Raw genomic sequence first — 24,208 nt, forward strand, 5'->3', positions numbered from 1 at the left:
TAAGACCTGATCACAGGTTTCATAATAACGTTGTCTTTATTGACATGGATATGGTATTGTCTGAAAGGAAAGTAGAATCTAAGGCCGCTTTGTAAATTTGATTGATGATGGGCAAACGGTACCGTATGCTTTTTCCCGCCAGAACGATTTGGCAGCTGTAATCTTCAGGTTTCCGAGCGAGTCTCAGATTAGCAAGAAGTCAGAGACGTTTTGTGTTACTCTTATGTATCAAATGCCACACCAACTTCCTCATGCCAAACAATTTTTCGGGAACTAATTTGGGGTTATTAATGAAACCAGTATTACTACTTCAGGTCATCGTTTCATTGGAAGAGCACTATTATTAGTCGAGTTCAAATACGGGTGAGGCTGGAGCCAAAGGAGTCTACCGCTTGTAGCAACATATTTAATCTTTTTACTGGTACGTGATCGGTGGGACGAATTGGAAAGTCACAGATTGATCTCATTTGTATCTCAAATGAATTAAACCCTTTGGCCACATGAGTCACGATACCAAAGTTGACGTCAAGTCCTACATAGAGAAAGATGTCAGTCGTCATCAAACGAAGCAAATTTATTGCTTAGATTCACCAACTTTACCTAAAGCAGTGTTGCCACTGTGATCTATGCCAGTTCCCACAAATGAGTGAGGTTTTTTCCCCACAAGGAACTCTGGATTTACACATTTTTCCCACTAAAAGAAGGAATTATTTTATACACAAATAAGTTCATCGCAACATATAATTCTTCAAATTCTACACAAAGATAACGGTAAGCTGTTTAAACTTTTCCACGAATTTGTGGAAAATTCCCACTAAATGGCATCAGTGATCCAAAGTGAGCGTGCCCAGTGAGCGGCCGAAGAGCAGTCGCGTGAACCTGCTCAGATCATCTTATAATGAACGAGCTGACGAATTGGTTACGGTATCAGCACGATACTCATTACCCGAATATGATAAAAATTAGATATTTTAAGGTACCTGGGCCTTATCACCATGGCTATACGACCTCCACCCCAACTTTGTTCTATTATTTAGAAAGAGAGTGTGAACTTCCATACCACATGTTTGCTCAGTGCGGTGGACACTGCATCATTGGTCATTTTCTTTTATTTTCTGCACGACTCCTTCATGCCTGCCATCGTTGTATCACCATCCGTACCTACTCAAATGCAGTTACTTAAATGTTACTTTTAGTTCTTCTTTATCTCAGATTAGCAAGAAATCAGAGACCCTTTGTGTTATTGTGGATCAAATACTACACTAACTTCCTTATGCCAAGCAACGGTGCACCGCAGGACCCTCGCATCAATAAATATCTACTTCAACTTTATAATCTACATTCCTCTTTGATGGTGAGTTCTTCCATATTGTAACATTCAGAGAACAAGAACGTCTTGAAGTTTATCCTTGAAACCATGGATGCTGACAACACGTCGTAGATCACTACTGGAACATCACAGAGCATAGAGGTAGAGGAGGGGATGAACTTGATTTACTAAACTTATAAATATCAGATGATCCTGACATATTTTCTTGTTTGGCGATGTTACTAAAATGTCGACATATTAACAGCAGTATCGATCACGATGCCTTCCGTGGTGACATTTACATTTTGGTGTTATGGTCAGACAAGCGGCTCCTTCGATTCCATACGGCAAAATGTAAGATCATGGCTTTAAGCAACCATGTTCATGAAGACACGTATACTATGTCCTCATGAGACATGGTCACCGTGGAGCTTCCGCGAACGGATAGCGAGGAAAAAAAAAATGTCGGTGTTGTTTTTCCTCCCGTTTTTAGCTTTCGTGACGATATCCATTGCCGTTTTAATAAGATAAAGAATATCGTGGGAATAAACAGACGCATTTACACTTGGGTAAAGGAATTTGAATCCTTTCTTTGTGTGTCTGGTGAGATTACACCTGGAATATGGCACTCCAGTGTGATATCCTGGGCTGAAAGAAGATATAGATGTTTTAAAGAGTGTGCAGCCACGGAACAAGTCAGACTGAAAACAAAAGCACAGCGACAGATTTGTGTTCCTGGATCTTCCGTCACTTCGATTCAGAAGGTTGTGGCGATGACATGATCGAGGTTGATAAACTTCTCCATAATATCTACGACACATCAACTGGGGGCATTATCCAGTTTACGGGATACTACGTTACACGTGCAAACCGCTTGGAACTGTCCAGGCAGGGAGTTCAGAAGACAGTAAGGAGTAGTAGCTTCCAACATCGCGTCGGAGAAAGCGGTCTGTGCTCCTTGGGTGGGTGTTTTTAAGAACCGGCTGGATCATTGTTGAAAAGAAAAAAAAAAAATGCAGGCGATTGGACTGCGAAATAGATGTATCCCTGACCTATCGTCCAGAAACATATATAATGATTTCAGCCTCCAAGTCATCCTAAGTCACGACATGACGCAATAAGCATCCCTAAGAATCGCCCGGTGGCGATAGCCCTCCTTCATACACAACTATATTTCCATTTTTATACAGACATCTCTTCCCCTACTACAACTACTGATCCCGCGCGAGTGGATGGTCTTTTGTAGGTAATCCATAGTCTACACGAACGGTAATTCTACTCAGCGTGAAGACCAAATATGATCTGATCCTGTGCCAAGCCCATGACTAGAACTCATCCGGAGTATCCTAAGTGAACTCAATTATTTGTTGCTGATTTGACTCCAGTTCTGGCACCGACACAAAACCATAAGTATAAGGTACAGCCTTGCCAGGAAGTACCTAGCTACGGCCAAAGGCGTCACATGTGTCCTATTATGTACTGAGATTGGTAGCAGTCATTGCTACATAGTCGTTGGAGAGACCAATACGCTTTCGATAATATATAATAATAATATGATAATAATAATGATAATGATAATAATAATAATAATAATAATAATAATAATAATACTAATAATGATGATAATAATAATAATAATAATAATAATAATGATAATAATTATAATAATAATAATAAGTTTATTTACCAATAAATCAAATGCATGAAATACAGATAATGAAAAGAACACAGTTCGAAATTACAATTACAATTACCGAGGATAACAAAAAAAGTATGTAAGCTTATTTCCATTGTGGTATAATGAATATACAGCATCTCTAGCAACAAATGCATGTGAATCTAGCATACAACTTATTACGATTTAAAGAGTAATGTAACAACGCATTAAAGAAATAATGATAAGTAAAAAATGCTGTCCGGGATTAATAAGTCAGGAAAAGTGAACTAATCTGCGGTCCTCTTCAGCAGAAAAATACAAATCAGGTAAGGAATTTATAAGTATTGCATTTATAACACCTGCATCCTAAACAATTATTAGTAACAAGTTCACAATCTTCAAAGAATAATCTTTCCCATTCTATTTCGGTTATGGTTACACAGGTGGTCTGCGTGTTTGGAAATCCCAGGTCGGGAAACCCTGGTTTGAATGGAACAGGTTGTTTTTTATTCTACCAGCACCTACTAAAACACTCTGCGTTTTCATTTCGTCGTTCCTTTTTAATTGTTTTTCTATTTTGTTTTATTGCCAAAGAGTAGAACACAAAGTGGACTTGGTATATTAACTGATAGGCTAAATTATAGAGACGTGCAGTCAGTAGAGGGCTCTGGTATCGTTTGTACTCCCCAGGAGGCGGATCCACAGCGTTCGTATCGTTGTATTCAATTACTTACTTGTCTTATTTCATATTTTTATTTTTGTATATAACATTTATATACATTTTGAATTGTTTAAAAAATTAATAGAAAAATATTTATAATTCCTTAATTTGCTTGCTGATGTATTAAACTACAACTGTCTTAATGTATATTACTAGTTGCGAACACTTTGACAGGAGATTAGCGTAGACTGGCCAGAGTCCGCTAATTTCTTCTTTATTTTTGTAAGTAGAATCATTTACGGAACGTTTAATATATAAGCAAGAATTAAATTCACCCAGGAGAGTATGGTGGGTATAACTATAGTGACTTGGGCACCAATTAATCAGTTTTCAGGCTTATGTCAAATGGGTGGCAGATCCTTACTCATACCCAGCAAGAGATAAGTTAGATTACTAATATTTTTTAATTTGATTAAAGAAATTGTAACAAATGTAATGGCTATATGTTAATTTCCTGTTCCATGGTAGGCATTTTTCATAGATACATTTGAAGGTAGATATAATATATACGCGGGTTATTGTTTTACTCCTCCCATTCATCCTCCCCCAGGACGATGTGTTGTTATTCATGTTTTTAAATACACGAGCCACTTAAATTAGTCATAGTAAGTAATCTCTCCAGTGGTGAAAATTTGCTGAGAAATAAATTGTCCAGCCAATTAACAATTTTTCTTATGATTCAAACTTTTCTTAGTGTTGGATATTTGTTGCCCTCCTACAATAATATATTATGTGATAATATAATGATATGGGTTCTGTTCCACTATCACAGAAACCCATTTCTTACGTCTCTGGATTTGAAAGATTTTTTTTTCCTATGGAAGGTTATGCTAGGTTAAGTTAGGTTATATTAGGTTAGGTGCTATTGGGCAATGCAAATTTAATATTAGATATCTGTGCTTGCATGTTTCTGGAATTTTATTGATAAATGTATCATTATTGTCCTTCAGTTTGTATATATTATTCATAGTTTTAATTTCTAGATCATAATATCTTAGGAATTAATTATTCATACTATTATTATACATATTCATTATTCATACTTTTGATTTCAAGATCATAGTATCTTGGATAGGAACTGTAGAATTTATTACCCCTAGTTTCTTATGCGAAAGACCGATGCACTTCGGGTAACAGTCAACAGCCTCTTCCATATTATTATGTGAGATAGGTATGCGTCTTTGAATTATTAATTTTCTATTTTGTCTTTTAAGTCATCTAGGAACATATTCTGTGTAACCAGCAACAGCTTCCAGGTGGGTCGACAAGTCGATCAGGAAAGATATGCTGTGTTACTGGCAAGGAATGCATGGATGGGGCTTTGGATTTTGATAAAATTAATTGAAGATGGTGGTCTTCAGGATATTCAGATTTATTTAGGAAATTTGGTATTTTTTAAAGTGCATTCCAACGTGGTATAGCATTAGAGGGATGGAAGGGAGTGGAGTGTATTTAGAGATGGAATGGGTGGGAATGATTTTATGCCTTTTTCTTTTTGGCTACCTCCCTTGTAAGGAGGAAAAAGCCTTGGTGTATATATGTATGTATAATACATGAATGTAATAAATATTTTTCTTGGCAGAAATCATCATTAGAAAATGTTGCTAAAACCTAAACAGAAAAGAATGAAGTCGCTTCAACTCCTATGGGCGCCATCTTTGTTTTGATAGATTCGGAGGTCGCAGGGAACAGTGACAACCCTGATGACCTTTAGAACTAGAGGTACCACATTACTAAATGCAGGTTAGGTTAGGTTAGAATAGACGAATTTATCATACTTAGATTTCTTCAGCCTCTGCCTCTACCAAAACAAAGATGGCATCTCAAGCAACCGAAGTGGCTACATTTGTTTGTTTATAGCTTTTAGCAACCTTTTCTATTATTAATTTCTGCCAAGAATAACATATATTACATTGGTGTATTATAATTTACAAAATTATTATTTAATTTTCTTTTACAATATTGCATAAGTGTGCATTTCAAAAAATTTACCGGAAATTCATATACAGAAAGTTCCCTATATACGAAAGGGATACACATTTTTGAACAGTTTTGTATATTGATGATGTGTATATTGAAGTAATTTATCCCATGAGATCATTAAGAAAATCTGGAGATATGGTCTAGGAGCCCCCCCCCCCTCCCTAGTAACCCAAAAGTAAGTACTTGACAGATAGTAAAGCTCATAACTCTTCAGCTGTACTCTAATGTCAATAAGAGATAATTGAACTTCAAATTGGTATTTACTCAATAGTCATGTACAGAAATTAAAGCAAACACTAGCTGGGCACATGATGCAATGCACTACATATTGCTGGGGTGAGGGATGAAAGAGGCGAGGTGTTGTGTGTTGGGTACCAGTTTGCCTCCTCTGAATCCTGGGATGAGGTAGATGAAGCATGGAGAGTTACTGGTGGAATTTGGGATAACAGAGGACAAGTTATTTTAAGTATTTTGGGATGAGGTAGGTTGAGCAAGTGAAGCATCATGGCTTGAGGACAATGCCAATGCTAGTGGGCGCGTAGGAGGCACAATGAAAAGTACATAAATAGAAGGAAAGGAATGAACACACAACAATGGTAGTAACCAGGAACAGACTTGGAATGAGCCTGGTTTTTTTTTACAGTATCTTTATTTGAAGAAAATGGGAATGTAATTGCTTTCCTTGCCATACGTGAGACTGGTGCTGTAGTTGCTTGTGCAGTAAACTAGGTTCTGTACAATATATTAATATTTTTTCATACCTCCTTTTGTACCATTGTATATTGGATTTTCATATATAGGGAATTTCATGTAATAGCTGTTGTATTTTAAACATGTTTCTCTTTTTCCTTTCTCTTAGATTTAGTGATATATTGCAAAGATTATAACATAGGTGGTCAAAATAAAATTTTGAGGTCTGAAAAAATATCAGATTAAGCACTTCCTCTACATTTATTGCTTAATACTAGACCAAATACTTATAATACTATATGAAAATTATTCATTCACCTTGTACTCTTTTTACTCATCTAAGAATTTTTTTATCTAATCTTTTATGCATTTTTTCCCCATAACTGTGGTGTAGTTACATAGTTTTAATTTAATGTTTAAATTAAGATATCTGTACAGATACATATATGTTTGAATATACACAGCACATGTAATTATTTATACATATTCCAGTTTCATCATTTCACATTTAATTTTTTGGGGTGATTTATATATTTGAAAATTAGTCAAAATGATATGTACATATGGCTAAGTATATTATTAGATATTATTTTTACAATATGGAATTGGAAATTATTTAATAATTTTTATGATAATGTGTTGTTTTTCATTATTTTTATTACAGTGTTGATTTGGTAAAACTTTAGCAAGTTTTGAGTAAAGATGACGGAAGTTTTCCAGTTTGGTGTTCGACCAATCACGTGCCATGCTTGGAATAAAGACCGTACCAGTGAGTATCCATATATGTTATTTTTTATTAATATGTTCTTTTATTTAATGCTCAGCAGAAAGTATTTTACCTAGTTGTATTATACAGGAAGGGGAGCTATGCTTGTAGTGACCCATCTTTGTATCTCACAACCAACATTTGTGTACATTGAAGAAAGGGTGGATTTTGTTTGATTACAGAATTGGGTTCTGCCACCACATAGGATAACTAATTACTAATCTTTCTCTTGAAACATATTGGTAATTCAAATGATGTAGAACAAATATTAAAATATACAATGTTTAACCAATCATCTTTTATTTCAACAGAGGTTGCTTTGAGCTTGAACAACAATGAAGTAAACGTTTATTGCCGAAACGGGAGCGAGTGGCGTCATGAGGACACGCTACAGGGCCATGATCTTCGGGTCACAGGGATCGACTGGGCAGCCAACACGAATCGCATCGTTACCTGTGGAGCGGTCAGTGATAGCATGTTTACTCCCTGTTTTAACTTTTAAACCTCTCGGCCAAAGATCCATCAGTTTAGCAGAGCCAACTTTCGGTCAAGTATCGTACCACAGAGCTTATCTTAGTTGAATGGGACCTCCTCACATATCCAAAGGACTAGAAATGCAATGACTCATTCCCACATTCTGTCTGATGTATGCATGAATGACTTTAGCCACCATCCTGTTTTTTGTAGCTACTGCTTACACCTGCTTCTCTTCATTTTATCCCCTTGCCCCATATATTCATGAAAAATTAATATTTTTTTTGTAGGTTCCTGTAAAAAGGGAAAAAAAAATTGTGTGTGGGAGAGGTGGAAGGTGGATGCATGGCTTAGCTCCCCACCTACTCCATTTAAGGGAAAAAATTCTTCTTGGTGTATATATATGTGCACATACAATTTTTCAGGTGTGTGGGGGTGGGGGCTGCTGTATAATGAAGGCTTTTTCCCCCATACAAGGGAGGTAGCCAAAAAGGAAAAGGCATAAAATCATTCCCACTCATTCCATCCCTGAATACGCACCACACACCTCCACCCTCCCTCTTATCTTAGCACCTCCTGGATGACGGGTTTATCTACACTGCTTCATTATACCGCTTAATGAAGAAGTGTAATGAAGCAGTGTAGAAAAACCAGTTCCAGCTGTCAGGTCCTGTTGTGGAGGCACTATGTCTTGCTGCATTGCTTTTGACCTGAGTGGTGTGGCAGGAGCAAGGGATGACCCTTCATCCATGAAATGCTAAGAGTTGAGGAGCAATGTATTGGTTTCAAATGGATATGGGATGGGGGGGAAGGTCCTTCAGTACCAATTAGTCACAGTGCCATCCATGGCATTGTGAAATGATATTAATATGGTTTAAACAGGAAGTTTAAGTGTTTAGTATGATGTAAACTAAAGGTGTGCTGATGCTCTTCTCCCATACTTAGCCACCTCACTTTGCAGGTAGTGCAATGGAGGTTTGTTCTGTGGTTTTTATAGTGAAGTGCTTTCTCTTTGTTGCAGGACCGCAATGCCTACGTGTGGACTCAGGGTGCGGATGGAAAATGGAGCCCCACTCTTGTTCTGCTCCGCATTAACCGTGCAGCCACGTGTGTTAAGTGGTCACCTCTTGGTATGTATCTTTATTGTATTTTTTAAGTATTATGGAGCCAAGAACACAGAGAGGGAGGGAGGGATGATGAATTGGAGTGGAGTATGTGGGGATGAAATGGGTGGGAGTGGATTTATGCCTTTGATTTTGGCCACCTGCCTTGTAAGGGAAAAAAAAAGCCCTTGGTGTATGTATATATAATTGTACATTAATATAGATGTGATATATTGCATGCACCTGAGTGTGCACTTTGGAGGCCACATCAAGTGTAGCATAGCTTGGTGGCATTCCTCTGATTTGGAATTAGTTAAGGAAATAAAACAGTGACTTTGGATATTTAACTCTGTTACTAGACAGCAACGGTAACTGTTCATTTAGCAACTTTGAGCAGTACTAGTGGCTGTATCCAGTTTCCTGTAGGCAGTGGGTCACCTGTAAGAGAAAACCAGGGCATTGGGGTTGATTGATTGATGTAACTTAACCTTGAGTGCTCATAAACATCACACATACCAAAAGTCCCCTCCCCCTTACAAGGAAGGTAACCAAAAAACAAAGGCATACAATCCACTTCCACCCATTCCATCCCCACCTACTCCATTTACCACCCCTCCCTCCCTCTTATCTTGGCTCCTCCTGGCTCATAAACATAAGTGTATATGTATAGGATATGCTCTGTATCTTTTAAGTTCAGTATGAGCTTACCTTATAAGAGGGAACAAGACTTTTGGTTCGTACATAGTTGAGCATCTGGTATATTTGGTACTAGGATTTTGTGTCAACATTGTTTAAGTGTGGGATAGTGACCAGAAGGATGGTGGGCAAGTAATGGTTATAAATGTGTGAGTTAAGGATATTTTTCTTCATGAGTTTAAGTGCATGGTTTGGTTTAATATTGGGTTGTTAGGTAATTTTTTATTTTTTTTTTATTTTGGGATCTGTGTGGGTGTATACTTTGTAGGGTTGTGTTCTAATGAATTGGAGATAAGTTGTGACTTGTAGGGTGTGATAGGTGTATGGAGAAAGCTGTGACAAAGATTAAGCTGCTGTTCTCATGTGCTGCTCAGTAGAGAGTAGTTTGGTATGTGTACAAATAAGCTTTACTATTTTGAAGGGGTGAATGGGAGTGGAGTATGTGGGGATGGAATGGGTGAGAGTGGTTTTGAGTGTTATTTATGCTTTTTTCTTTTTTTTTTTTTTTTTTTTTTTTTACTACCAGGAAAAGCCTTTGGTATGTGTATGTACAAATAAGTCATGGGTGTAGTTTAGTTGCACTGTATTATTATTCTAAAGGTTTCAAGACAGTTACATGTGTGTCATTATTAAAGTATACTCAATGATATTGTTTGTCTTTGCAGAAAACAAGTTTGCTGTCGGCTCTGGAGCACGGCTGATATCTGTGTGTTACTTTGAGCAGGAGAACAATTGGTGGGTGAGCAAACACATCAAGAAGCCTATCCGTTCCACCATTACTGCATTGGATTGGCACCCAAACAACATCTTATTGGCAGCTGGATCCACTGACTTCAAGGTGAGTATCCTCATGTTTACAAGGATAAAGCAAATGCATAAACTCATACTGGATTATTGTCATAGTCACTGTTCAATTTGTCCTTAGTTTAGGTGATCTTAGCAGCTCTTTTGTAGTTCCTGTGCTAAGTTATTATCACTAGGTCATCTGTATAGTTCTAATGACCTGTCATCCAGGAGGTGCCAAGATAAGAGGGTGGGAGGGGGATGAATGGGAGTGGAGTATGTGGGATGGAATGGGTGGGAGTGGATTTTATGCCTTTGTTTTGTTTCAGCTACCTCCTTGTTAGGGGAAAAGAGCCTTTGATATATGTATGTATGTATCTACATAGTTGAGAGTTCTAGTGTTATGATCTGGATTTTGTGTGGGGAGATTACTTGTGAAGAGGGTAAATAGTGCAGGTGAATGTATTGCTCCTTGGGGAACACCACTTATAGGTGCTGCAACTCTTGGTAGAGGGAAGGGGGTTGCTGCAATTGCTCTTCCAGTGGGCATAGATGTCTGAACGGGATGGACGGCGTTTCTCATGTGGGCCTTTGTCCTTCTGTAGAGTTGATGGGACTTGGTGGAAGCCTACCACTTCATTACTTGTTCCTTTCTTATTTTTATGCAGTGATATAAGGAGGTTATTCAACTCTGTGAATGTGATTCCCATTTACACTGGTTAAGTGCCTTACAACTTTCATTTTGTAGGGGGTTTCATGATAATGTAATATAGAATTGTTGATGTTGCCATTTGCACATAAAGTTCTACTTCTACCAGCCTAATGTCTCTGCTGATAGAATTGGTCAGATCACATGTTTTATATGTGCATTTCCATACATACATATACCAAAGGCCTTTTTCCCCCTTACAAGGGAGGTGTATTCAGGGATGGAATGGGTGGGAATGATTTTATGCCTTTTCCTTTTTGGCTACCTCCCTTGTAAGGGGGAAAAAGCCTTGGTATATGTATGTATGTATGTATGTATGTACAAGGGAGGTAGCCAAAAAACAAAGGCATAAAAACCACTCCCACCCATTTCATCCCTATCATACTCCACTCCCCTCCACCCTCTTAACTTGGCACCTCCTGGATGACGGCTCATCCCTGCATCTTGACCATGTGCGTTTCCGGTCAGAAATAATGCTTTATGTTTGTGTCTGTCCCCTTTCAGGAGCCTTACAATTCTCTCATTTAGTACGGGTTTTCATGATAATGTGATCTAAATTGATCAATTTTGCCATTTGCACATAAAGTTCTGTTTCTACCAGCCTAATGCCTCTACCAATAGAATTGGTCAGACCACATGATTTGTATGTGCATTTCTAGTCAGAAATAATGCTTTATGTTTGTATCTCTCCTCTTGCAGGTGCGCATTTTCTCTGCATGGATTAAAGACATTGAAGCAAAGCCAACTGCAACGCCCTGGGGAGCTAAGATGCCTCTTGGACAGCTCATGACAGAATTTTCCAACTCCACAGGAGGAGGTGAGCCATTAATTCTTATCTTCCTCATGTTATTTATGGGTCTTATTTTGGTTAAAGCAAGATCATTTTGTTCAACTGAGGATTATTGTACAAATAAGCTTTACTTTTTTTTAAAGGGTGGATGGGAGTGTTTTTTTTTTTTTTTTAACACTACCTCCCTTGTAAGGGGGGAAAAGCCTTTGGTATATTTTGGTTAAAGTAAGATAAATTTGTTCAACTGAGGGGTTGTCAGCTGAGCAGAAAAGGCTGCTACAACCTTCCCCCGTCTTCCTGTATAGTGATATTATATTTAGAGTTTAATCTGGCTGGTGCAAGAGAATTATATTAATCTGAGAAGGGTGTCATTTTAGTGAGAAAGTTAAGGCCTTCATAAATGTACAGCTTGTAGTAGCGTGCATTAAGGCAGTAAAATCTCCCCCCTCTCTCTCTCTCTCTCTTGTTTACATACACATACACACCAACAAGGGCTTTTTCCCCCATGCAAGGGAGGTAGCCATAGTCAAAAACTATAATTCCACTCTGACCCATTTCATCCCTACCCACTCCACTTTCATACACCACCCTCTTCCCTCCCTCTTTTCTTGGCTACACTGGGATGACGGGTCATCCCTGCATCTCGCCCAGTGCCCCGGGTCACACACAATGCAGTACGGTATTACATATCCACTGCAAGGCCGCTTCATTTAATCAGCAACCCCCCTTTCCGTTCCCTTGTGCAGAGAAAAAGAGAAGACGGAGAAATCATTCTCCACTCACACCTATTTTCTGTTTTTTCTCATCCTTCCTCAACAGACATCCCCCTCTATCTCAGCACCCCTTTTACTCTATCCATCCATCTTATCCTCAGTTGCCCCCTCCTGTTCACTCCATCCATCTCGGTCTTCCACACTTCTTTTATTAATCCTTCTTCACTCGTTCAATGTATATATATATATGTACATACATGCATATACCAATGGCTATTTCCCCCTTACAAAGGAGGTAGAAAAAAGAACAGGCATAAAATCCATTCCCACCCATTTCATCCCCACATACTCCACTCCCATTCACACCCCTCCCTCCCTCTTATCTTGGCTCCTCCTGGATGATGGGTCATCCCAGCATCTCGCCCATTGCCCTGGGACAGAGGCAGTGTTGCAAGACAGCACATCCACAGCATGGCCACTTTCTATGTATGTATATATATATATATATATATATATATACAGACGCTCCTCAACTTACGTTTTAGTTACGTTCTGAACGGCCGAACGTAAGTTGAAAATGAATGCAAGTTGTTACTGTACTATACATCGGTAAATTCTATTACCGTATCTTATAAAACACCCCTAAATCATTAATTAAACACATAACATTGTAAAATAATAACATTAATTTCAAATAGATTAAATTCAAGCAACATAAATTGAGATGGTGGAGGAGGAGGAGGCAAGGTATTTTCAGTTTGTCGTCTGCGCAATGTAAACAATGGACGCAGCATCGTGCGCAAGTATCCTTTGAACTACGGAGAGTGCGGTAAACTAAAAAATTCACTCAAAAATTTTTTTTTGCAATTTTTTTTTACCATCAGTTCAAACGTAAAATCGAAAAAACGTAAAACGAATGAATGTAAGTAGAGGAGCGTCTGTATATACATACATATACCAAAGGCTTTTTCCCTCTTACACGGGGGGTACCCAAAAAGAAAAAGGCATAGAAATCACTCCCACCCATTCCATTTCCCATATATTCCACTCCCCTCCTCCCTCCCTCCTATCTTAGCACCTCCGGGATGACGGGTCATCCCTGCATCCTGTCCACTGCCCTGGGTCAGAAGCAGTGTCACAAAACACAGCACATCCACAGCAAGGCCGCTTCATTAAATCAGCGACCCCCCCTCTCCGTCCCCTCATGCAGAAAAGGAGAAGACGGGGAGAAATCCCTTCGGGCTGTGTCAAATTTTTTCTCATACATACTTCCTCACCCCCCATCCCCCACCCACTCCCCCCTCATGCATCACAGCCTCATTTATACACAACCCCTCTCCATTCACCCCTATCTTCTGTCCTCTCCCGTCCTTCCTGTACAGACATTCCTTTCTTTTGTAAAGCCCCCTTCACCCCATCCATCCATCTCATCCTAGGACGCCCCTTCATATTCACTCCTTCCACCTCCGCCTTCCACACTTCTTTTACTAATCTTTCGTCACTCATTCTTTCCATGTGTCCAAACCATCCCAATACTCTTTCATCAACCCCATCTCCCAGCTCCCTTTCCACCCCTGTTCTCCTCCTCACATCCTCATTTCTCACTCTATCCAGCCTAGTAACCCCTATCATACTTCTCAGACATTTCATCTCAAACACATTCAAACTCCTTCTCTCTTCCTCTCTCATGTTCCATGTTTCTGCCATGTACATTGCTGTTGGCACAATCACTCCTTCATATAACCTCCTCTTAGCATCCATTCCCAGATGTCTATTTCTCATTACACTTTTTAATCCACCAAGGCATTTACTCGCTTCTCTTAATCTACATTCTACCTTCACCCCCACTACTCCCTTTCCTGTCACATTTGCACCCAAGTATCTGAAACTATCCAGTTCCTCCAGTTTCTCACCTAGTGGTTTTTCTGCAAATATATATATATATATATATTGCAGAAAAACCACTAGGAAAATAACAGAAAGGAGACCAAGTCCTGTCTCATTTGCACCCAAGTATCTGAAACTATCCACTCCTTCAGTGTCTCACCTAGTGGTTTTTCTGCAAATATATATATATATATATATATATATATATTGCAGAAAAACCACTAGGAAAATAACAGAAAGGAGACTGAGTGCTTTCAATTCAGACATTTTTTCTCCAATAAGACATCCAACTTGCTGCCACTCTCTCCCCTTGCATATCTCATTAACTTACATTTATCCACATTTACTTTCAACTTTCTCCTATTGAATACCTTCCCAAGACCCTCTGACCTTGCCACAAGTGCATTGTCTTCAGCAAACAACAACTGGCTCACCTCCCACCTCCCTCCACTCTCTCCCATTTCCAATCCCTTGCCCATCACTTGCATTTACCTTCTGCACCATTCCATCCATGTACACATTGAGAAACCATGTTGACATAACAGCCCTGAAGTAACCCCAACCTTCTCATCAAACCATTCACTCTCACCATTCCCAATATAACAGGGGAAGAAGCCTTTGGTATGTAGATGAATAGACCATAGACCATGTCTTCACCATTTGATGTTATGACTTATGTTGATGTTGAATATCTTTTTTGCAGGAGGTTGGGTGCATAGTGTCAGCTTCTCTGGGGATGGCAACCGTGTGTGTTGGGTTGGTCATGACTCGAGCATCAGTGTCGCTGATGCCAGCAAAGAAATGGCCAAGACACAACTTAAAACAGAGTACCTGCCTTTCATGGCTGTAATATGGGTTTCGCACAATTCAGTTGTTGCTGCGGTAAGTGAAATTCGATATAATGATATTTATTATGCTGTAATAATAAGAATTGTTGCCTTGAGAACTAGTTGTGTTATATCTATACACCAATAGGTTTCTTCCTCCTTACAAGGGAGATAGCTAGCCAAGGCATGTATGAGTGGAGTTCCACAAGGTTCAGTGCTTGCACCAATAATGTTTATTGTCTATGTCAGTGACATGATGGAAAGTACAAGCCATGCCAACATGTTTGCAGATGTCGTAAAAAGCATAGAGAGTGAAAAATGAGGAATACTGTAGACTGTTGTAAAAAGGTGTAGACACTATTTTTGCATGGGGTCAAGAATGGGAGATAGATTTCAATACCAAAAATTTCAAAGTACTCGAAATGGGAAATAGCTGGGAAAGACCATCCTTAAACTTTTCCTTGGGAAGAAAATTCGTTATCAAATCAAAAGAGGAGAAACATTTGGAAGTGTTAATAAAAGACAACCTATTACATGACAAGCATATCAGCAGGATTGTGGGAAGAGATGCACAGCCTGCTGCAGAAGATTAAAGTGGCTTTTCGCTCCATGGATGAAGAGATGATGAAGAAGCTCATTGAAACTGTGATCTATCCAAGATTAGAATATGCGTCAGTGGTATGGTCCCCATACGGAGTGAAGGATATAACCAAAAAATGATAGAATACAAAGGGCAGCAACCGAAATGGTCCCCATTCTGGCAGATAAACCATACGAGGAAAGACTAAAAGCACCGGGTCTGTCAACTTAATTCAGGTCATTAAGGTGGGATAGATTGCATTGACAGAAGAGATCTCTTGGTTAAGGATGGGAGGGGTTTAAGGGCTCAAGGGAACAAATTAAGAAAAACCACATCTATAAAAGATGTGAAGAAATACAGTTTTCCATATAAGATGCATATGTCCTCTGGCACTTGGCCTTCAAGCCAAAGATTTCATAACTCAAATCAATCATATATACTTCAAAGGTGACATAGCCTAAACTTGAACAATACATGAATTGAAGTCTAGATATAATTGGAAATTGGGGATATAGATTAAATTGGAACTGCACATGAACATGAGGCTAGGTATGTAAATAGGAGAGTAGGAAATGGGACCCAATGAGCATTGCTCTTTTCCTGTATACTACAATTAAATAAACATACACTCACATAAATATATATATATATATATATATATACATATATATAACATATATACACATTCACACAAAATAGCAAGTGTAGGTTGGAAACTTTTCTTATTTAAGGTATGCTTTGTTTGGTGTGAATATTGCTCAATGATGATCGTCAAATGACTGTCTAGAGCATTGATTCTTTGTTTTTGAATGGGACTGTTTTGCTTTTAAGCTGCAAAATATAAGGATGATAATTTTAATCAAACCTATCAATATGTTTCCCCAAATATGGTGCCAGGCATGATGCGCGTCACCTGCCGTTGGCTTTGGTAAATTAATAATTGCACTGATCAATCATACCTCTAGATGCATTGCATATTAAGGGGATGGGTGGGAGTGACCACAGATGCAAATAATGATACCAGTGCTAATTATTTCATATTATATAGGGTCATGGGTGCTGTCCACTTCTGTACAGTGTTGATGACGCTGGAAAACTTGCCTTCGTAAATAAGCTGGATGTTGCTCAGAAGAAGGAGACCGGAAGTCTCAGGTAAGCAGAAATCTGTATTTACCTAATTGTACATACAGTACTACCTCTCATTAACGGACTAAAAGGGGGGTAACGGTGTTCATTGATGTAAATAATTTGTTGATTTGGAGTGGTTTTTGGGTGGCATAATAGTGATTGCACAGCACTAAACAACAGCACCAAAAACACCACAAACGCTAATTAACATCCGTTAATGAGAGGTAGTACTGTACACCAAATGTCAATATGCGCAGCTTCTGTTTTCACAGGTTTGCAAATCGTGTATCTTTTTGTAGGGTAGTACCAAGGTCATGGTTCATTAAATTCCACGCTACAAAGTCCTCTGTAAGGGGCATCGTCCTAGCCTCCCGATAGGGGGGAGTTTGTGATGTTAAACCATATCATCATCAGTACATTTTCACTTTGTATAGGCTAATTGTGTTCAAAGTTATTTTCATGATTTCGTGTAGAACTGTATCTCTTTCCTGCTCAACTAAAATTCATTGTGCATCCAAAACACACTTTTTACGCCATTAGTGGCGTAATGGGAAGCATGCTGGTCTCGCATTTGTTTAGTTGTGGGTTCGAATCCCGCACTCCTCTCCGATTCCCAGCAGGGACTGTGTATCACTTGCCCCAACAGTCCAGGCACATAGGGCAAAGGTGACGGCTTTAGCTGTAGCCATGCACTTCCTGGCATACGCTCTTCACTCTCACCAAAGCACCTTTCACCTCCATCCATGCATCCATCTCATTTTCAGTGTTCTCATTATCATTAAAAAAAAAAAATCGCTGTATAACTTTCAGTATTGTAATTCCATAAAGATTAGAATTAAATTGCAATCTCTTCTGTTTTGCAGTGCAATGCGGAAGTTCCAGTCCTTGGATCGTACGGCACTCACTTATCAGTCCGACACCACACTTGCCACACTGCACCAGAACACTATTACGGGCATTGCTATCTATTCTGGGGACAAGGCCAATGCATCTGCTTTCTCTACATGTGGTGCTGATTCACAGCTACTTATCTGGAATTTCAAGGTTAGTATTTTACACTTTAAGTTATAAGGGTGAAGTATGTCAACAGGAGACCAGAGGTTGGATGAAAAATACAACATTTCGCCCAGGTGCCTTTGGTACATACATATACCAAAGGCTTTTTACCCCTGGTAAGGGAGGTAGCCAAAAAATAAAGGCATAAAAGCCACTTCCACCCATTCCATCCCTAACATACTCAACTCCCCTCCACCCTCTTATCTTGGCACCTCCTGGATGACAGGTTATCCCTGCATCTTGCCCACTGCACTAGGTCAGAAGCAGTGTCACAAGACACAGCACATCCACAGCAAGGCTGCTTCATTAGGTCAGTGACTCTCCCCTTCATCCCCTCATGCAGAAAAGAAGACAGGTAGAAATCCCTTTGGGCTGTGTCAATTTATTTCTCACATATACTCCCTTTGTTACATACATACATACATACATATACCAAGGCTTTTTCCTCCTTCCAAGGGAGGTAGCCAAAAAGGGAAAGGCATAAAAACACTCCCACCCATTTCATCCCTAAATACACTCCACACCCCTCCCACCCTCCCTCTCATCTGAGCACCTCCTGGATGACGGGTCATCCCTGCACCCTGCCCACCGCCCTGGGTCAGAAGCAGTGTCGCAAGACACAGTACATCCACAGCAAGGCCACTTCATTTAATCGGCGACCCCCCCTCTCCGTCCCCCTTTGCATATAAGGAGAGGACGGGGAGAAATCCCTTCGGGCTGCGTCAAAATTTACTCACACATACTACCCCACCCCCCCGCCCATTCCTCCTCATGCAGTCACAACATCATCCATATACAACCATTCTCCACTCACCTCTGTCTTCCGTCCTCTCCCTTCCTTCTTCAACAGACATTCCCCTCTTCCCCAAAGCCCCCTTCACCCCATCCATCCACCTCATCCTAGGACGTCCCCTCATGTTCACTCCCTCCACATCTGCCTTCCATACCTCTTTTACTAGTCTTTCTTCACTCATTCTTTCCATGTGTCCAAACCATCCTAATATTCTTTCATCAACCCTATCTCCCAAATCCTTTGTTAGGGAGGGAAAAGAAGTCTGCCAACGTTTTCTCCTCTATGTTGTAATAGGTGACTAAATGGGATGGAGTGAGGGGACTAGGGATTTTCCATTCTTTAAATCTTTTTCTATATAAAGGTCAGAGCATGAGAGGGTGTGGCACGAGGACTCCAAACAAGGAATGGAGAGGGCAAGAGATAGTTGTGAGTGGAAATTGGTTGTGAATGGGTGATAGATCAATGCAGCCCAAAGGGATCACTTCTTTTCTGACCCATAAATCCAGGAATAGTTGATGGGGGAGGGTTGCCATGTAATGAAGCAATAGTGCTGTTTGGCCTAGCTGTGGAGGTGTTATATTTTGCTGCATTGCTTCTGACCCGAACAGAGGGCAGGGAACAGAGATGAACCTTCATGTACAAGGAACTAAGATATAAAGGACAAGAACTGGACTTTGGATGGGTGAAGTGTGGGAGTATACCTTGGCATAGACATCCCTGTTATAAGGGGGGAAATGCCTTGTAGTATATACAGGTAAACGTCGACTTACGATGGCATTAGGTTTCGATAGAGCCATCGTAAGACGATCTCATCGTAAGTCGATCCCCACTCTGTTCCGTGGTCACTGTACCTAGCCTACCTGTATATTAACCACCAGAGATACTGAATATAGCCTATTAAACATGTACAGTAGTTTATTTAATTATTTTTATCCTTTTTACCATATTCAAACACTATAATATGTATTTTCAGTACGAGTCTTAAATCTCGCGGGCAGCAGCCAATGCCAGCCGTACGACGTGACGTAATAATACTCGCATCATAAAATATAGTCACCGCTTATATCGATCGTTCTCTCTTTCACCCGCGAATTTTGAAAACCACAGAGAATGGGATTTAGGGCACATTTGAGAGAATGTAAAAACACAGGGGCGACTACAATAAATATAATCAAGACGCCGATATGGCAGCGTCGCGAATCCACTTGCTCCTCATGACGCCTACGTGTGCGGCACCGTATGGAAGGGGTTAAATTATCATGTCGTCGTCGTCGTCGTCGTCATCGTAAAGTCGAACAATCGTAAGTCGCGGCCATCGTAAGTCGACGTTTACCTGTATATGGTATATGGAAGCTCGCTAGCTGAGCAGGTTAGGGCTTCATTACTTATGGTGAAGGTTGAGGGAATGGCGGTTCGAGTCCTGCCACCGGCAAAGATGGACCAAGGGCATGGCTCATTAAATTCCACACTACAAAGTTTACTGTAAGGGGCACTGTCATAGCCTCCCAATAGGGAGGGGTTTGTGACATTAAACCATATCATGGTGAATGTATAACCCAATCACTAGGGTTCTTATTGATGTCTTTCTGCTAGAACCTCTTGTGCCATGATTTTTCATAGAAATATACAGGCATTTGTCTACTTATGGGATGTACATTCTTTTGGCTGTCTCACAAGTAGAAAATAGAGTAGATTCCCCTGAAGTTACACCTACCATGAGTATGGGAAGGGGATGAAACACCACATATCAAAATTAATTTATTTTGCTAATAAACACATGTTGGTATATTATAAATATATTTGCCAGTCTTACTGCTGCAGTTCTTACCTATATCATTGGCCAGCTCTTATCATTCCAAGTATTTTTAAACACCATATGAGGACGGAGCCTTTATTTGCACGGCGTTTCGCTTATTACAGCTTTTTCAGGCACTTGAAAAAGCTGTAATAAGCGAAACGTCGTACAAAGAAAGGCTCCGTCCTCATATGGTGTTTAACTCGTCAATCTTGTCGGCAACTGCCACTTTCATGAAAAAAAGTATTTTTAACTCCATACATAAGTACCACAAATTGATAGTAATGTCTGATGCGATTTTTAAGAAATTGAGACTAGCAGACATCTTTATATCTACTGAAACCCATAATATATAATTATCAAGCATCTCATAACAATGTATTTTTATTTCAGGCCCTGGAACAGGCCCTGGCAGACATGAATGTTAATGCTAACGCTAACTAGGTCAGCTTCAGTTGGCTGAAAATTACACCATCCTGCAAGTAAAGCATCAGTCTTGTGAAGCATCAGAGTCATTTAGATGTCTACAGAATCCTCAGTGAACATAGTTTTAAAGTTGTTGTTTTTTCCAGCCGAAGGTAAATTTATAGGGATGAGTATTAGTTCCAAGAAAACGGTAACAATAGTTGAGACAGTGACTAGACGTTCTTTCAGCATTTTCAGGAATAGTCGTGAAGGATGCTGATGTTTCATATTTTACTTTTTCATTCCTGTTATGTGTGTATGAAATGCAGTTGCGCCCTTGTAAACAAAGTTGTCTTTAACCTGGTTTAGGAACAAGAGTGAGACAGCATAGTCGGGGCATTTTCATCCCCATTTTGTCCTCACTTGTGTTGAACCAGGAGTATATTCTACAATAGGGAACAATGACCATACTTAGTGGATGTAATGGATTTGGGCAATGGCCATGTTTGACCATCTGTTGGTCCTTATTAAGGCACACCACTTAATGAGAACCTGATCATTGCAACTGCAAGCAGTGTCTACTCAAATTTTATATAACAAATTCTGAACTTTTGTCACATAACGTGCATTCTTTCTGCAAAGGGTATATGACAATATTAAGTTGTTTAAGGTATTAAATTGCAGACCTGTTGAATATAATAAAGTTAATGGTTTTACTTAGGCAGTGTTTTATTCTATCTTTCCATCCATTGGCTATTTGTTCCTATCTACTTGCATCATGTACAAGAATGATGTGATTCATCGGTGACTAATCTTATACTTACAGTGACATAAGTGCAGAAAAGACAGAACTCCACAAGTATAGCTTCCTCTATACTATAATTAGGTAGTATAGAGGAAGGATGATGCTGAGGTAAAAATAAATGGGATATTTTTTAAGGTCAAAACAACATAACACTGGAAGTAAGTAAATTTGCAATCTAGTTGTAATGGTTGAGATTACTTTCTTCCCATGAGTCAAAGTATCATGACCTAGAGTGAAAACTTGAACAAGGAAAAGCCAGCCTGGCTCAGAAAGCAGAAACTGCTCCACTGAAAAGGGCAAATGAGAGAATCTTCTCAATGATGATGATATGGTTTAACATTATAAACTCCCCCTATCGGAAGGCTAGGACGGTGCCCCTCACAGAGAACATTGTAGCGTGGAATTTAATGAACCATGCCCTTGGTTCACCTTGGCTGGTGGCAGGATTCAAACTTCCATCCCCTCAATTTTTGCCACAAGTAACAATGCCCTAACACGCTCAGCCAGTGAGTTTCCAAGCTTCTCAATACCATAAAACCAACCAAGGGCATGACAAAATCAAACAAGGATAAGTTCAGTGAACAGTTCAAGGTACTGTGCAAGAATGATGATCATGTGGTCAACAGAAGGATACAGTAAACTTTAAAGAGATCATGGAGCACCAAAGAAGAGAACATGTTAGGTTTAAAAATGGAATAGAGAAGGTTGTCAAGGACATTGGTACACTTACATCAAAATAATAAAGCTAGACTGATATTTTTTCTATAAGAGGCATACATACATATACCAAAGGCTTTTTTCCCCCTTATAAGGGAGGTAGCCAAAAAACAAAGGCATAAACCACTCCCACCCATTTCATCCCCAACATACTTCACTCCCCTCGACCCTCTTCCCTCCCTCTTATCTTGGCATCTCCTGGATGACAGGTCATCCCTGCATCTCGCCCACTGCCCTGGATCAGAAGCAGTGCAGCAAGACAAAGCATATCCACAGCAAGGCTGCATCATATAATCAACGACCCCCCTCTCCATCCCCTCATGCAGAAAAATTGAAGATGGGGAGAAATCCCTTCGGGCTGCCTCAAATTTTTCTCACACATACTACCTCACCCCCCATCCCCCCACCCATTTCACCTTATGCATCACAGCATTATCCATACACAACCATTCTCCACTCACCCCTATCTTCTGTCTTCTCCCTTCCTTCCTCAACAGACATTCCCCTTTCCCAATGCCCCTTTTACCCCATCCATCCATCTCATCCTTGGTTGCTCCCTCATGTTCACTCCTTCCACCTCTGCCTTCCACACCTCTTTTACTAATCTTTCTTCACTCATTCTTTCCATGTGTCCAAACCATCCCAATACTCTTTCATCAACCCTATCTCCCAACTCCCTTTCCACCCCCATTCTCCTCCTCACTGCCTCGTTTCTCACCCTATCTAGCCTAGTAACCCCTATCATACATCTCAGGCACTTCATCTCAAACACGTTCAAAGTTCTGAGTTATAATAACAATAATAATAATAATAATAATAATAATAAAAAATAACAAAAATACTGTTAGTGAGTTTTTGGGCTATAAAGTTAAAAAAAAAAATCACCCTCTATGAAAAACCTATAAGCAATATAGATGAAAAATGCATAGATATTAGATATAAATAAAGTGCAGTGTTTTGTTATTGATATTTTTCAGATTTACATTTCTTTATCTCTAAATTTTATTGTTTTTTACTGGGGCATTACAGAATCATGTTGGGGTTTTGTTTCACCAGGAATGAGCCAGGTTCCAACATTCAACACAGTCCCTAGCCAAGGAGCAGAGCTCCCCTAGTGCACAGGAGGGGTCTGTGATTTTTTGTGGGGTTTACATTTGACTACCTGTTCTCCAGATCTGCAAGATGTTTCTTTATCCCTAGGTTTTCAATCTCCAATTCTTTTCCTGGGCAGCACCAAAATCCAGGGTTTGCTTGACAAAGCTTTTGACTTTCAGGCAGATGTTGTTGTTGTCGTTCCCTAGACTGTCTGTCCGAGCAGTCCCGTCTCCCCAAGGAATGCCACAGCCGAAACTGGGTTTTCCCACAAATCCTTTATAGAGTGTATGTTGTGTTGTTTGCGTGCATGAATGTGTATAATGCAGTCTTCCATTATGTGTTGTATGGTTGTGCCACCTGCGTAGAGCTGGTGGCCAGGGCTGGTTGCCGCTGTTTGGCCCCCAACTCTTGGGGTTGGGGGGTGGTCCCACGACGTAGATGCTGCGTCTCCAGGACCTCAGGCAGATGTTCCATGTATGGCTGTGTAGCAACTCGGGGTTTTGAATCTTCCCTTTTAGGCACCTCTTAAACAAGCTGTGATCAGTTAGTCTACAATAGATCTCCTTCAACTTCATCATTTCTGCCTTCTCTAGAGTAGTCTTTCATCCCCACTAAAAATTTATCTTTACCCTTATTCTCTACACTTGTGTCACTGTGGAAGAATCTTTTCCTCTTATGAGCAGACGAAATGCATCCTGCAGAAGCTGTGGAAGTGACAGGCTGTAG

The 24,208-nt window shown here is 39.8% G+C and overlaps 1 protein-coding gene across 3 annotated transcripts; it reads left to right on the forward strand.

The window, feature by feature from the left end:
• Positions 1-3,753: 3,753 nt before the first annotated feature.
• Positions 3,754-21,585, forward strand: Arpc1 (Actin-related protein 2/3 complex, subunit 1A). Of its 3 annotated transcripts, none has more exons than XM_076208747.1 (10): positions 3,754-3,909; positions 7,025-7,129; positions 7,438-7,589; positions 8,622-8,730; positions 10,065-10,237; positions 11,591-11,708; positions 14,985-15,163; positions 16,737-16,840; positions 17,680-17,860; positions 20,854-21,585. In XM_076208747.1, the coding sequence occupies exons 2-10, from the start codon at positions 7,063-7,065 to the stop codon at positions 20,902-20,904; spliced, it is 1,134 nt and encodes a 377-aa protein (XP_076064862.1). In that variant the 5' UTR covers positions 3,754-3,909; positions 7,025-7,062; the 3' UTR covers positions 20,905-21,585. The 3 variants fall into 3 exon arrangements, with proteins under 3 accessions (XP_076064862.1, XP_076064864.1, XP_076064863.1); XM_076208749.1 differs by lacking the exon at positions 3,754-3,909 and adding an exon at positions 3,957-3,975; XM_076208748.1 differs by lacking the exon at positions 3,754-3,909 and adding an exon at positions 5,270-5,409.
• Positions 21,586-24,208: the final 2,623 nt, after the last annotated feature.

The sequence above is a fragment of the Oratosquilla oratoria genome, chromosome 25, assembly GCF_046742065.1.
Source record: "Oratosquilla oratoria isolate Oo_2021 chromosome 25, ASM4674206v1, whole genome shotgun sequence".
Classification (NCBI taxonomy): Eukaryota; Metazoa; Arthropoda; class Malacostraca; order Stomatopoda; family Squillidae; genus Oratosquilla; species Oratosquilla oratoria.

What these genes read in the sequence shown, in the direction of transcription:
- Arpc1 (XM_076208747.1), top strand. Translation starts at nt 7,063, where the DNA reads ATGACGGAAGTTTTCCAGTTTGGTGTTCGACCAATCACGTGCCATGCT. An exon ending in TTCCAACTCCACAGGAGGAG is followed by an intron (nt 11,709 to 14,984) that starts GTGAGCCATTAA and finishes TCTTTTTTGCAG; the next exon opens with GAGGTTGGGTGCATAGTGTC. An exon ending in TACTTATCTGGAATTTCAAG is followed by an intron (nt 17,861 to 20,853) that starts GTTAGTATTTTA and finishes TTTTTATTTCAG; the next exon opens with GCCCTGGAACAGGCCCTGGC.